The 15,930-nt window shown below is 51.9% G+C and overlaps 2 protein-coding genes across 5 annotated transcripts in view; both read right to left on the reverse strand.

The window, feature by feature from the left end:
- Positions 1-1,054: 1,054 nt before the first annotated feature.
- On the reverse strand, positions 1,055-1,837 carry LRRC3 (leucine rich repeat containing 3). Its single transcript, XM_073358811.1, has one exon. The coding sequence runs from the start codon at positions 1,835-1,837 to the stop codon at positions 1,055-1,057; it is 783 nt and encodes a 260-aa protein (XP_073214912.1).
- An 11,073-nt stretch (positions 1,838-12,910) lies between these two features.
- The window catches only part of TRPM2 (transient receptor potential cation channel subfamily M member 2), a 57,710-nt gene continuing 54,690 nt past the window's right edge, over positions 12,911-15,930 (reverse strand). For 3 of the 4 annotated variants that reach the window (XM_073360328.1, XM_073360327.1, XM_073360331.1), the window contains one exon: positions 12,911-14,685. In XM_073360328.1, the coding sequence (XP_073216429.1) occupies positions 14,435-14,685 (251 nt within the window). In that variant the 3' untranslated portion in view covers positions 12,911-14,434. The remainder of the gene's footprint in view (positions 14,686-15,930) is intronic. The other variant, XM_073360329.1, reaches the window with a different exon arrangement.

Below are 15,930 nucleotides of genomic sequence, written 5' to 3' on the forward strand. Positions count from 1 at the left end.
GGCCGATCTCATGATTGGTGGGGTCTGACACATGACTGGGGTGGGCGGTACTGGGGAGGGCCTGGGCAAACAGCTCATTTTTCTCCTCTCATCAGGGAACGTTGCCCAGGACCCAGAAGGGGGCAGGAGAGGGTGAGTCGACCCCATTGAACGGCGACCCAGGTAGGAGGCCCCAGGGCTGAGCGTGAGTCTCTCTGGCATGACAGAAGCTGACGGTGACCCACTAATCTCCCACTTCTGGGGCGTTCTCCCCGGCTGAAGGTACCAACACGCGCTGGTTTGGCTTGTGTGCCCATCTAGCTACCTGGCTGTGGATGCTCCCCGCGCAGGGACCCAGAGCAGGGCCTTCCACACAGAGCTGCCAGCATGCTCGTGTGCAGAGCCCAACCAGTACATAGCATGAGCAGGCAGATCCCTGGCCTGCCCCCGAAGCCGTTCTCGCCCATGTGGGGCGAGGAGGGGCCGGTGCTGTAATGGTGGCTGACCCCTCTATCAGTGCGGAGGGCTCCCCCTAGCAGGGAACTTGGGGTGGGGCCGGGGAAATGCAGCTTGGGGCAGTTATTGGTTTCTTAGGCTCCAGGATCACACGGCTGTGTCAGTTGCAGGCACAGGCCCTGTGTGTTGGTCTCATGCTGATGGTGGTGAGCAGATCCTGACTGCTTAGCGGCACAACTTAGGATCCCCGCACTCCCTCCAGATGCTGGAGACCGTTGATATCTGGCTGCACATTCTGCTGTCCGGAACACCACGCTCTGGAGTGACAGAGGCAGGCAGGACTATGGGGTTCTGCTCTCTAACCTTCTGTAGAGGCCAGGACGTATCCTGTGGTGTCTTAGTTAGCAATGAGTAACCTGCCATGGCAAGGGATGTGACGTAAACAGGGGCACTGCTGTTCCCCTACAAGCTTGTGGCCACAGTTCGGTTAATAACAAAATACGTTTTCATGTTTCTATCAAGTGTCACATAAAACCCTCATAGAAAACCTTGTGCAAGCAGGTCAGAAGCAGATTGCTTCCCCCGAGGCATTTCTTGACACAGTGCTCTGTGCTTGGCATTACAGGACTGTGCTGATGGTCTCTTTAGGGACCTGGGTGCTAGGCAGTGATTTAAGGTACTCCAGGTGCTTCCTAGCATCTTCCTGGTTGTGTCGAACATAATACACCACGTAGGTGATGACCATGGTGAACCAGCCGAACATGGTGATGAACATAGCAACATCCGTGGTCTTTTGATGGATGTTACAGAAATTGACGCCAGAGTCCAGGACCTGGATCAAAGGTTTCCCGACATATTCTTCCCTCACAGAGGTTTGGCAGGTGATCTCGTTCACCGACTCGGGATCTAGCTTCACTTCCCAGAGCACCTCCTGCAAAGCGCACTCGCAGTGCCACGGGTTATTGGACAAGCGGATCTTAGCATTCAATTTGACCAAGGCTTCCTTGGGAATACTCTGAATAAGGTTATTGGAAAGATCCAGCGTCCGCAGCCCATCTGCCACCCCTCTGAAAGCTGCCATGTCTATCTTCTCAATGGCATTTCTGGAGAGATCCAGCTCTTCCAAGTGGTTCAGGTGTTTGAACGCGTTGTTGGGGATCTGGGTGATTTTATTTGCATCGAGCTTCACAAACACAGCATCTTGGGGAATGTCCTTTGGGATTGCGTCCAAATGCTTTGAGCTGCACAGCACAGCCATGGCTCCCGAGTGATCTGTGCACTGGCAGGGCTGGGGGCAGGAGGTCCACACAGGAGGGAAGCACAGGAGGAGGCAGAAGAAGACGCGTGCAGAGGACAGCTGTGCCAGTGAGGATGCCGGGTGTGCCAGGAACATTCTGATCATCGTCTCAACGGGGCACACTTCTGCATGGCTGCTTGGGAAATGTTAGTCTTTGCCAGCTAACCTCTCCAGGTGTGCAAAGGGACTAGCTGGAGGCATTCACATACTCTCTTTTCTTGTCTTTCAAAGTGGGCTCTTTTGTTTCTGACAGCAAAAAGAGGGAGGGGAAATTGACATTATTTTTCTTGACACTATGAAACACTTAGATCTCTCGGTGTCTGATCTACATTAGCAAAGCAAGCGCTGGGTTAATCTGCTAAACCTGTGCCCCATCCCTAACAAGGTCATCTACCATCATCTCAGATAGGCTCCATTCAGATGAAAGTTATTTCTCTGCATTTTTCAGATTTTTAAATGAAAGGGTCAGTTATTGAGGGCCATGGTGTGACACGGATACACCCTGGCACAGGGAAGTAATTCCCAACTCCATGCACAGCTGTGGAGACTTCCCAGCCCTGGGGACCAGGTGCACAGGTGCAAGGGTGTTGCCGTTGAGTAGTGAATGGGATGGGCGGAGCCCCAACACAGAGTTGATATTGCACAAGGTTCTTATAATCTGTTGCTGGGACAGTCTTGCCAACCTCAAGTGTTAAAAAAACACCTGAACCAGACCATCCAAATTTGTAAGATTGGCTTACAAATTATGAGATTGTAACAAATAATCAAAGCAGGGTTGTTTTATTGTCCTCTAGTGTGTAAACCTTTAGAGGTCACTATTTCAAGCTTTTCTTTGCAACCAAGACAATTAGGAAGTTATTTTAAAACAAAAGAACACTGAGATTATGATGGGATAACATGACTCCAGGAGCTGGAGCTTTAAGAAAAAACACTAAATATCACATAGAATGGAGAGAGATGGCAACACTGAAATTAACACACACACACACATGTACATTTACATGCCTGTTCTCCAAACAAATGGTGATTTCATCAGTATGGGAGCTTGGGGGTGGGAGGTACACTAATTTGAAAACAAAATAAAGCCTAATATTAGGAAAGATGAGGACAAACTGGAGAGAGTCCTGAGGAGAGCAACAAAAATGATAAATGGTTTAGAAAACCTGCCCTGTGTGGAAAGACAAAAAAACAGGGCATGGTTAGTCTTGAGAAAAGGAGACTGGTGGGGGGACCTGAGAACCATCTTCAAATCTGTGAAGGGCTGTTACAGAGAGGACGGTGATCATGGGTGTCAGGTATAAGAGGCCAGGGGAGGCTGAGCCTCCCCCAAAAGGGCCAGTGATGCAGGGGGGAGAAATGCGGCAGACGTGGCACGGGTCACCCCTCCAGCGGCGCACCGGCCCGCTGCCACCTTTGGGCACCAGAAGCAAAGCCCCATAGAATTGGGGAGCACCGCCCACGCTCTGCTCCATCTCTTCCCCCGATTCCCGGCTCTCACTCTGCCTCTTACCAACTCCGTTTGGCCTTTTCCCCTGAGGCCCCGCCCCCTTCCTGTCCCTGCTCCTCCTCCTTCCCTGAGGACCCCCCACCCTCTGCTCACCTAAGGCAGAAAAAAGTGATGGGGGCATGGCCCCATAGCCCCCTTGGTGGCCCGCCCTTCAGTGAAAGGGGTGGAGAGGAGCAAGCAGCTGGTGAGGGGAGTCTCGGGGGAAGAATCAGAGGGGAGCAAGGGGCCGGAGGGGGGGTCTCGGGGGAAGAGGCAGAGAGGAGTGAGCAGCGGGCGGGCAGAGCCTCGCAGTAGGGGGCGGTAAGAGCCAGTGCGAGGGCAGGGCCTCGGGGGAGAGAATGGTTTCAGAGTAACAGCCGTGTTAGTCTGTATTCGCAAAAAGAAAAGGAGTCTCCTAGTCTCTAAGGTGCCACAAGTACTCCTTTTCTTTTTGGGGGAGAGAATGACTGGGCACGGGGCCTCGGTGGCAGGGCCACGGTCCAGGTGCAGGTGGGTCCCCCCCAACTTCTAGGGAGCTTCTGGCACATGTGTGTGAGCCGCCCGAAAGAGAAGACTCACGTGCCACCTATGACTGTGATCAATGGTTCTCCGTGTCCATTGAGGGTCGAACAGGAAGTACTGGGTTTAACTGCAGCAAGGGAGGTTTCGGTTAGAGATTAGGAAATGTTGTCTAACTCTCAGGGGAGTTAACTCCGGAACAGGCTTCCAAACAAAGGCTGTGGAATCCCCATCACTGGAGGTTGCTAAGAACAGGTTGGACAAACACCCGCCAGGGCTGGTCTAAGTTTACGTGGTCCTGCCTCAGCGCAGGGGCTTTAAGTGAGTTGGATTAATACAGTAATTAGAAGGGTTACCTGCCCCAGGCTATGGGCACCCCTGCCACAAATGACAAGAACAAACAACAGCTTCCCCCCAGATCTAGCAGAGCTCAACCCCAGCCACTCTCCAGTCTGCCCTGGCCAGCCAGATCTAACCCCACACTTTCTGCAGCAGCCCCCACACATAATGCAGCGTGTGCAGACCTGCGGAGGAGCTTGTTCCAGCACTGTAAGACCCTCATGGAATTCCTCTGTTGAACCCAGATCTGGCCATCCCGGCATGGCAAGAGAGGCAGGGTCTCCACTCAGAAGGTCCCAAAGCATTGAGGTCCCAGTTCAGCCAAGCACTTAAGCATGTGCTTAAATACTCTCCTAAATAGGGATGGATTAAGCACATGCTTGAAGTTAAAGCATTATGCTGAATCAAGGTCTTCCAGCTTTATAGGTCAAAGCCAACTCCTTCAATTCAATCCAGAAGCCATATCTATGAATGGGGTTGCACAGGTGTAAGATCGGTGCAGAATTTAGCCTGATAAATCCATATTAAACTGGCTTTCAAAAGCTGAAGCTAGGCACTGAGCTGAAAGTTTGATTATCCAGAGGGGTCGTGTCCATGCCAGGCGACAGAGAACAATGAGTACGCCCAGCTTCATTTCACTGGGAAGCACAATTTTACTACCAGCCTGTCTGCATCTTCCTCGGCTGCCTGGCAAGGTTTGGCAAGAGGGTTCTTTCGTTACAGCGAATGCCAGTGTGGTACAGCTTCCAATCGGACCCATCTACAATATGCTCAGTCACCTAGGCTGGGCAGGGGTACTTTGTAGCTAATAACTAGCGAAAGGACATATTTCCTAAGAGCCCGCTCTCCTCTCCCTGAATACAATCCTGCTGCTTCCGTAGGGTGGGAGATCACTAGGAACCTGACCTGCTAATGGCACTTCTCGTTTGCTAAATCCGCAATGAAAAGGCACCTTACCTGAGTTGAGGTAAAACCATTTGGCTGCCGTTCAGGTTTTGTCATTCTCCTCCTTCAGCTGCCAAGCATGTAGCCAGTGCTGTCCCTCCAGCCCGGTATGCCTGAGTCTGGGTGAGATCCAGCAGGGCTAGCAGAGTTTAAACCCCGTCCACCACTTGTTGCTGTCTGTTCAGTCCTCATGTCTCCATCTCTGTGGTGCTTTCCTTTGCCTCGGCATACACACAAGCCACACACCATGCAGATGGGCTGTAATTGGACAGCATCTGCCTGTCACTGACATCCTCGCTGCGCATCCTTGGATTTTTTAAAGGGACAGCCTAGTAATAACTCAACCACATAAACAACCTCAATCTCTTCCCCACACGTCCCTGTGTCATGCTGGCAGGTGTGTACATCGCAGTAGGTTCTGGGCATGATTACCAGGCAATAGATGGGAAGAGGTAGAGTCGTAGCTCTCTCACGAGTGCTTTCAAATTCCCTCCAAATTTCTGTCTTCAGTGCAGTGTCTTCTTCTATTGACAGGAGGGTTTTAAACTGCTCCCAAGAGACTGGATCTTACCTGCCACTGGCATTGGCTGTGGCTCCCCTTGTCCCAGGGATGGGCCACCCCTTCCTGCTGGAGTCTCAGTGGCTGGCTGCTTTGGGTTCTGTCCCTGAGGGGTGAGAGGGCGAGTCTGGCACTGAAATGAATCCAGCAGCCTCACAGAAGGGCGTACGGTGTACGGTGAGAGTTGGGGCAGGGTTGGGGTGGGCTGGCCCTGGCTGGCACTCAGGAGATCTGGGGTCTAGTCTCAGCTCCACCGTCACCTGCGGGGGTGAGTCATGGACTCTCTTTGGGTGGAACACCCTTCCCTACCTCTCCTTGTCCCCCACAAAGGGAGAGCTCCCCAAGTGCCATGCTGGCTGGGCGAGGTTAGCTCTCTCCTCCACAGGACATTGGCACTGCTTGCATCTGACCCTGGGCGCCCCCTCTAATGTGCCCTGCAGATTGAGCCCTCAGCTTGCCTAGAGTGCTTCCCTGGGGAAACCTATGCTGTGACTGCTCCTGTCCTGTGGCTGCATACAGGGTGTCTCCCCATTCCCCTGCTCCTGAGCGACCAGTTCCAGGCTCTGTGGGGCAGGGGCTGTCTCTCAGGGGCTCTGATCTTGGGTGGAGCCTCAAGGTGCTTCCCTACTGGATAATCACATTGTTTTCTGGGCCTCCTATCAGCCCTGACCCACTAGCAGCCACTCAGGGAGCAGGGGCCAGGGTGACATCTTTGCCCCAAATAGTCCAGCAGATTGCACGAGGGAAACCATTCTGTCGACAGCAGGGTGATCCATGCTGCCTCTGCCCTGCCTCTTCCTGCCCAGGCTGGCCACGTTGCACCTGTGCCAGCGGAGCAGCCTTCGCCAAGGGAAGCATGGCCCAGGAAGGGTTGTGGTCACACTGGGGCCGGCCCTGGAGCTGTCACCCAGCTACTCAGGAGCCATGGCGAAGCGGATGGGCTCTGCCCTGGTACTGACAGGCTCCCGGCTGGCCATTGCACGGCACTGCCTCATTAACCCAGCACATGCCAAAGCCCTTGTGCTCTCCCTGCTGAGGCCACGCTCACTTGGGGCAAACTCAGCCCCCCCAGCACGAGCCCTGCCAGAAGAGCATGCAGTGGAGGAGGCCAGGTCTCAGGGATGCACAGCCAAATTGTCCCCTGCAAGCAGGGGCCCCGGCCTGCCAGCAGCTCCGTGGCTTTCGCATAGGACCCGTCATGCTCATCAGTTTAAAGCTGCACCATCGACTCCCTCTGAGGGGATGTGGAGAGTCAAACCCATCGGGTTTGCGCTGGTCCCCGTCACAACTGCTCGGAGGCTCCTGGCACTGAAATCTTGGCAAGTGTTTGGGACCAGCGCAGGGACTGGCCAACTGCTGTCCCCATGGCATTGTACGATCTCTCCAGGGCACGTTCGGGGGATTAATAACTGCATTGCTGATGTGCCCAGCGAGCCGTGTGACTGCACCCCCCCCCACAAACCCATGTGCCTTCAAGGACACCCCCAGCCATTCAGCTTCCCTGTGGGGACAGTACAGGCTTAGCATCTGTGATCCTACCTGCCCCAGTCCCAATGCCATGGCCCTGTCTCAGGAGCTTCAGGCTGGCAGGGTGGCTGGGTTATGGGCAGATACAGAGAATACAGTTACTTCACTGGGAGCTGCTGACACTCATGGGAACATTAACAGCTTCGACATAGGAATGCGCTAGCCCTGGGATGGCCAGAGGGCTAATTCCAGTTATTAATTTAGGACTAAACACTCCCCTCAACCTGCAGAACCCCCAAAGATCAAGGGTGGAATGTGGCAGTTACGTAGCAACTAAACATCTAGTTATTATCCCTTAGTTGTTCAGTACCTTCACATCACATTCAGGGGGAGATATGCTCGTAAGGTTTACAGCACTATTTCTGCCTCTGTTCTCTCTCCCTTCCCTGTCTGTTCCTCTCTCTTCCTCCATCTGCTGTTCCTCCCCTCCAGCAACACCCCCTCAGATACAGTGATGAAGTAGTTAATGACAGGGGAAATGTCATCACTGGGCTGTAGGGATCTCACTCCAATTAGATGACTAGCAGGTTGGACAGTTCACAGCTCAGAGCTGTTGTTTTAGGCTCTCTGCAGACTCAGGCAGACAGCACTGCAGTGGTTTATACTCGATCCATGTTCAGATGTTTTTCTTTACAAGTGCCAGTGCTAGAAACGGACTTGTTTGTTTCACACAAAAGCTGAGATTCTTGGGATCCATTCAAATGCCTCAGCTGGGCTGGCTCTGGGACACCTCTGCTATAGGCTCAGACCCACATTTCTGTCTTTTTAGCCTAAGCTGGACATTATTTCCCAGTCAACACCCCACATGCAGGCAGAGGAGTCCAAAGGTCAAGCAGAGGATGGTGGCACCACTTCTAGGGGGAATGCTGTACAGACAGTGTACCTCCCCACATGGCCTGCAGGCCGTCAGCCCAGACACAGAGAAGGAGACGGGCCAGCAGAGGAGCAAGGCCTATGTTTCAGAGCATGAATTCATGCCAGGGAGGCTGGGGGTGAGTTCCCTCTCATTTATAATGATGTAAATCAGGAGTAGCTCCATGGAGAGCCATGGAATTACACCTGTGCAAAACCTGTGTATGTGCAAGCAGAATCAGTCCCCTCTGTACACATGGCAGATAACGGGCCAGATCCTGAACTGGCAGAAATGACCACTGGCTATGCCAATTTCTACCAGCTGAGGATCTAGCCTAAAGCATATTGCATGGGTAAAGCCATCCCTTGAGCTCTCAGTGGCCTGGTGGCTACTAAGGACTAATTTCCCCTCCCGGACACAGGTATTTATCACAAATGTATCAATGGCATGAGAGGACACTTACTGAATTAATTCTCTATGTCCTTGTTAAGTGTGCTGGTATCTCCTCAAATGCCATGAAATCCCAGCCCGATGTGGAAAGGCCCCGCTCCAGGCAGAAGGGAAGAAATAAGATCAAATGGCATTTGTAGGGAAAGCCATTCCAGAAAGGTAGCAAGCTAAATACTAAAAATGGGAAATGCAGCAGTCTGGCAATGCTAATCTTGTCTAAATAAGGACTCAGATCTGCTGCAAACTTGCCCAACCATCTCTGTACTGGAGTAAGCTATGGCCTAGGAATTTGTACACAAATTGTTTGGGTATTGGGGAACTTCTGTTTATGACTAAATTAGGCTTATAGTGGAAAATCAGCTCCTAGCATAACAACTATACAGAGACAATGTGACTGGCCCTAATGCAAGTAATGCCATTAATGCTAGCCTAGTCACTGCCATGCAGACGCGGAAGCGAAGCAAAGCTGTTTATTTTGGAAGCTGCAGCCCTTCATCTCCAATCCCATTAGAATCCAGCACTCTCACATTGTATTTTTATTCGGTGTGGCTGTCTAAATCAATGAATTCCAACATTTTGAGTGGCGAATTACACACAGTAGCTCCATGCACAGAGGGAGTTAAGTTCAGTAGTGACCATTTACTAAAAGGACATCATATGCAATTGATCTTAATTGTTAGATTTATTGAGTTAAGAGAAGCATTAAATAAAACATCATTCTGTCCCCTTATGCAAACGCTGAAGCCTACTTTGGTGCATCATTGCAGGCGAGATGCTGTTGTTCTGCATACACTGCTCAGTATATCGTTGTGGAAGGAATAGTTTGATTGAGCAAAGACTGACTAAATGACAGCAAAAAATCCCATCAAGACCAGCTACGGTCATCAAGGTCTAGCTGCACAAAGGGCCTTAGGCGCTGGGCCACTGATTGTTACAGCACTCATCGGGGATGGGGAGGGCCCTTGTGTCATGTTTCCCCTATGCCAGAGGAGGAGGAGGGTTCTGAACAGCGATCTGTCACCTCACAGGTGCAGGGCTGTGGGGTTCCCTCAGCCTCTCTGGTTAAAGCTGTCCTACGGCGGAGATGTAAGGAAAGAGAGCATGAGAATGACTGTACAGCCTGCTGGTTAGAGCACTTATCCAGGAGCTGGGACTCCCAGGCGCCAGTCCCCCTGCTCCAGTGACACTAATTATTTATCCACAATTCAACAGCTTCAACTGGAGAGACTGAGGGAAGAAGGCCACTGCAGAATAGCCCGGTGGTTAGAGCACTCCACTAGATCCCTGTTCACATCCCTTCTTTTCATTGGGTGGAGGGTGGACACGTATGGTGGTCTCCCAGATGAGTCTCCAAATCACTGGACTAAAACATAGGAGGGAGCTCCTCCTCCCCGTCCTCCTCCCTCAGCTGTTTTGTGTGAGCTCACATGTGGAGCCCGATCCAGTAAGCATGCTCAGGGCGCACCTAACGGATTCAGCCCCACATGCAACTTAGATGCCTAAATCCCTTTGTGAACCGAGGCCAAAGTGCTACACTCCGGACCTCTTCCTGATCCACTGCTAGCTAATGGGCTGAGAGGGCTTGACAGATGTTCTTGCTAAGCAGGTTTATATGCAAACGCTTTCACAGCCTGTTTTGAACTAGTTTTGATCTGGAGATCCTGGTCGGCTAGCCTGGGAGTTACATGTGACTGGCTGGCGAAAGGATGTGACCACATCATTCATTTCTAGCGATGAATTGTGGCAGGGTGGGAAATCAAAGATCAGTGTCCAGCGACTTCATAAGGAATGGGAATCTCGAAGTGGATGTTTGGGGGCTGCACAGGAATCCAAAGGAAGAATAATGGGACTGCAGTCTATCTCCCATGGTGCTACTGCCCTCAAAATGCCTGGTCCATACGTGTGCCTATTTACGACACAGACACTTTAACAGCAGCTATTTCAAATTCAAACCCAAATATGCACCCTCACCCACCTTGTCTCCATAACCTGGCTTTCCCGAGTCAACCCCCCCTTGTCCTCTAGAACCACTCGCCAGCCACGTTTGACTGCTCCGGCACTGCGGGGGGATGTCAACGGCTGGGGGCACAATTTAGGCCCTGACTGCTGGATGCTTTCTGCCCTGGCTGCTGGCATGCTAGCATCTAAGGAAGGCGACTAGAGCTGGTTCAAGGAATAAACTCAGATACAATGCAGTTCCAAGCATGTTCAGGGCCAAATATGAGGATGCTGGGCTTTAACAGGGGTGCCAGGGACCCCAACCTAAGGAACAGAGCAAGAAATAATAGCAGTAGCTGCTCAACCTAGATTGGGGTTAATTCCTTTATAACGTGCTGCCCCATAACCCCACTTGGGAGTCAACATTTTGTGTCAAAACCAGTGAGATGACAACAAGACCGAGTAGCTCGCACAGACAGGTTTCAGAATAGCAGCCGTGTTAGTCTGTATTCGCAAAAAGAAAAGGAGTACTTGTGGCACCTTAGAGACTAACCAATTTATTTGAGCATAAGCTTTCGTGAGCTACAGCTCACTTTATTGGATGCATTCAGTGGAAAATACAGTGAGGAGATTTATAGACACACAGAACATGAAAAAATGGGTGTTTATCATGCACACTGTAAGGAGAGTGATCACTTAAGATGAGCTATTACCAGCAGAGGGGGGAGGGAGAAAACCTTTTGTAGTGATAATCAAGGTGAGCCATTTCCAGCAGTTAACAAGAACATCTGAGGAACAGTGCGGGGGGGAGGGGGGGAATAAACAAGGGGAAATAGTTTTACTTTGTGTAATGTCTCAACCACTCCCAGTCTCTATTCAAGCCTAAGTTAACTATATCCAATTTGCAAATTAATTCCAATTCAGCAGTCTCTCGTTGGAGTCTGTTTTTGAAGTCTTTTTGTTGAAGAATTCCCACTTTTAGGTCAGAAATCGAGTGACCAGAGAGATTGAAGTGTTCTCCGACTGGTTTATGAATGTTATAAATCTTGACATCTGATTTGTAGGCGTTTGTCTCTGTCTGAGGGGCTGGAGCAAATGCGGTTGTATTGTAGAGCTTGGCTGTAGACAATGGATCGTGTGGTGTGGTCTGGGTGAAAGCTGGAGGCATGTAGGTAGGAATAGCGGTCAGTAGGTTTCCGGTATAGGGTGGTGGTTATGTGACCATCACTTATTAGCACCGTAGTGTCCAGGAAGTGGATCTCTTATGTGAACTGGCCCAGGCTGAGGTTGATAGTGGGATGGAAATTGTTGAAATCATGGTGGAATTCCTCAAGGGCTTCTTTTCCATGGGTCCAGATGATGAAGATGTCTATATGCGCTATATTTATGACATCTTCATCATCTAGACCCATGGAAAAGAAGCCCTTGAGGAATTCTACCATGATCTACAAGATCTCTATCAAGCATTCTTAGAACTACAATACCCACCTGCTGAAGTGAAGAAACAGATTGACAGAGCCAGAAGAGTTCCCAGAAGTCACCTACTACAGGACAGGCCCAACAAAGAAAATAACAGAACGCCACTAGCCATCACCTTCAGCCCCCAACTAAAACCTCTCCAACGCATCATCAAGGATCTACAACCTATCCTGAAGGACGACCCATCGCTCTCCCAAATCTTGGGAGACAGGCCAGTCCTTGCCTACAGACAGCCCCCCAACCTGAAGCGAATACTCACCAGCAACCACACACCACACAACAGAACCACTAACCCAGGAACCTAGCCTTGCAACAAAGCCCATTGCCAACTGTGTCCACATATCTATTCAGGGGACACCATCATAGGGCCTAATCACATCAGCCACACTATCAGAGGCTCGTTCACCTGCACATCTACCAATGTGATATATGCCATCATGTGCCAGCAATGTCCCTCTGCCATGTACACTGGTCAAACTGGACAGTCTCCACGTAAAAGAATAAATGGACACAAATCAGATGTCAAGATTTATAACATCCATAAACCAGTCGGAGAACACTTCAACCTCTCTGGTCACTCGATTTCTGACCTAAAAGTGGCAATTCTTCAACAAAAAGACTTCAGAAACAGACTCCAACGAGAGACTGCTGAATTGGAATTAATTTGCAAATTGGATACAATTAACTTAGGCTTGAATAGAGATTGGAAGTGGTTGAGTCATTACACAAAGTAAAACTATTTCCCCTTGTTTATTCCCCCCTCCCCCCCAGTTCCTCAGACGTTCTTGTTAACTGCTGGAAATGGCCCACCTTGATTATCACTACAAAAGGTTTTCTCTCCCCCCCCCCCACCCCACTCTCCTGCTGGTAATAGCTCATCTTAAGTGATCACTCTCCTTACAGTGTGCATGATAAACACCCATTTTTTCATGTTCTGTGTGTCTATAAATCTCCTCACTGTATTTTCCACTGAATGCATCCGATGAAGTGAGCTGTAGCTCACGAAAGCTTATGCTCAAATAAATTGGTTAGTCTCTAAGGTGCCACAAGTCCTCCTTTTCTTTTTACACACAATAGAGACACTTCCAGGCCAAGAGATCCCAAAGCACTTTACAAATAAGTCTGTAGAGGAGCCACAACATTCAGCATCCTCCGGGTCCAAGGTGAGTGATGTGAGTGTGATCAGGTGCAAGGGAGAGGTCTGATATCCAGGACGGTGCCTCTGACAGAGGTAGAGAAGTGACATGAGCTCTGTGAAACCCTGGGCTCCGGAGTGTCTTCCAAGCACGTGCCTTCCAGGATGTCTGAGCTCAGGGCTACGAGTGAGACATAGCAACTGGCTGATGGGGGGGAAGGGAGACACCTGCTTTGTATTCCGTGAAGCAGTACCAGTGCCAGCCTAGACAAAGATCCCTGCTGTTCTCCAAGCCCCAGGAGAGCATGACCATGGCTGACATACACAGGAGCAGCCAAGGTTCAGAGTAGGCATCAAGAAAAAAACAGAGGGTACCTGGAATGAAAGGGAGGGGGCAGTGGGAAGACCCCATATGGACTGGCCTAGGAGGGAGGTGCTGGCCTAAATCCATGCTCAGGTGCCCCTAGGAGTGGGGCGAGTGTGGTGGATGGAGCAATGTCCCTTAGAAAGAGGATGTACGGTAGCCCAGGTGCGTCAGCAGCAGAGTGAGGGCAGGCCGTGGGATCTGCTGCCCGTCCCCATTAGTGTTAGCATACACCATGACAGTAGGGACTGGGGGCCCCAGCAAGGACGAGGCACTCATTGTGCCAGGCGCTGTACATAACACAGGGAGAGACAGCCCCTGCTGTGCAGAGCCTACAATCTCCACAGGTGAGCCAGAGGAGCCATGGTACAGACAGGGAACTGAGGCCTAAAGAAACTCGGGCCCAGAGTTACAAAGGGACTTAGGCGATGTGACGTTGGGCGTTGCGGAGCCTACCAAATCACAGGCTCACACTGGGATCCATAAAGCTGCGTTCAGTGCCTAGGGTCCCTATAAAATGCATGGGGAGAGACTTGCACCTGAGAATGTGCCCACAAAGCCAGCATGCTAGGTGGGACTGCCTAAGCCAGCCAAGGGGAGGTGCTGATACACAAGAGCGGGACTCCTCTGCCCATGGGACTTAGAACTTTTGTGAGTCCCTCCCCAAGTGACGGGCCCAAGCTCCCCCAGGGAGTCTGTGGCAGAGCTAGGAACTGAACGCAGGTGTCCTGGCCCGGTACTAGGTGGAACCACACATCAGAAGCCTTTCACCTCTAGAGATATGGGTGGGAAAACTGGCCCATGAGTTAAGTCTCTTTCCAGGTCCCACATGTGCACATCCCAAACCCACTGCTAACTTAGCCAAAGCGTCAGGCTCCGCCCAGGAGAAAGCCAAGACCACAACAACAGGGGAAGTTGCCAGCTAAATTTGTAGTGCATTGGCAGAGCTGTGTGGGGCAACTCCTGCAAGGACGACAGCCTGGCACAAGCTGCTGCCATCTGTGTCTCACGAGAGTGCTGCATTCACTCGCAAGTAATGATACAAGAGAGTGAGAAGGAGAGTCATGCAGCATGGCATGTTACCCACAGTCCCACTGATCCTGGAGGGTTAAGCCAAGCTACACACCCAAAGCCCCAGTCTAGAGCAACAGGAGACAAGGGGACCAGGCAGGCAGATCTCCATGACACTTCTCCCAGCTTCGGAAAAATCCATCCCAGGTGGCGGCCGTAACATCAGTAATAGGCCCCCAAAAGAGCAGTCACCTTCTGCAGCAGTTCCTTGTGGTTTGTGTACAGTGGAATTCTCTTGTCCACCAGCTGCCACCGGACGCACGCCTCTGGGTCGCTGCCCTGGAGAAACTGGGAGAGGAAATCAAAGACGTTACACGCAGGCTCACATTGCCACAGAATGCATATTTCCAGCTGCACTCGGCACGTGGCTGGCACAGCAAAGCCTGAGACGGGATGGCTCAGGTGTGGACGAGCTGTTTTTCCCAAGCCTTGATTACCCAGGACTAGCATAAGCACGGACCATTGGTGTTTTAACAAGGGAACGCCAACAGTGTTGGATAAAAGCCAGTTCCTGGGGCTATGTCCTCGCCACCAATGAGATGCCGTTCCTTCCCCCAGGACACAGCAATGGCCCGGCTGCCCTCCCTCAATGCTGAACGAAGGCGAGAGTCAGGCAGGTAATAGATTTTGAATGAAGGAAGTCATCTAACTTTCCTGGGATCTGGTCTCATGGTGCCTGCTGCTGCATGTACGGTCCTTACACAACAAACTTAACAGCATGCCCTGCTCCACCACTGCGCTTCTCCCTGGTCTAGGGTTGCCAACTGTCTAATGGCACAAACCCAAACACCCTAGCCCCGCCCCTTTCCCAAGGCCCCACGCCTGCCCCACCCCTTCTCCGAGGCCCCTTTCCCCCGCTCACTCCAGCCCCCCTGCCTCCATCGCTCGCTCTCCCCCACCCTCACTTGCTTTCACCAGGCTGGAGCAGGGGGATGGGGTGCAGGCTCTGGGCTAGGGGGTGGGGCTGAGGGGTTCAGAGTATGGGAGGGGGCTCCAAGCTGAGCCTGGGGCAGGGGGCTGATATGCAGGAGAGGGTTTGGGGTGCGGGCTCTGGGATGGAGTTTGGGTGCGGGAGGGGGCTCAGGGCTGGGGCAGAGGATTGGGGTGCGTCAGGAGGTTCGGGGTGTGGGCTTTGGGAGGGAGTTTGGGTGTGGAAGGGGACTGAGGCAGAGGGTTGTGGTGCGGTAGGGGTTCAGGGTGCAGGCTCCGGCTGGGCAGTGCTTACCTCGGAAGTGGCGGCATGTCTGGCAACGGCTCCTGTGCTCACAGGTGGCCAGGCGGCTCTGCATGCTGTCCCTGCCTGCAAGCACCACCCCTGCAGCTCCTATTGGCTGCAGTTCCCCATTCCTGGCCAATGGGAGCTGCAGAGTTGATGCTTAGGACAGGGGCAGCACGCAGAGACCCCCCCCTTGCTGCGCCTCCTCCTAGGAGCTGCTGCCAGACATGTCGCTGCTTCTGGGAGTGGTGCAGAGCCAGGGCAGGTAGGGAGCCTGCCTTAGTCCCTCTGAGCCACTGGAATTTTTGCAGCCTAAA

The sequence above is a fragment of the Lepidochelys kempii genome, chromosome 9 (assembly GCF_965140265.1).
Source record: "Lepidochelys kempii isolate rLepKem1 chromosome 9, rLepKem1.hap2, whole genome shotgun sequence".
In the NCBI taxonomy this organism is placed as follows: domain Eukaryota; kingdom Metazoa; phylum Chordata; order Testudines; family Cheloniidae; genus Lepidochelys; species Lepidochelys kempii.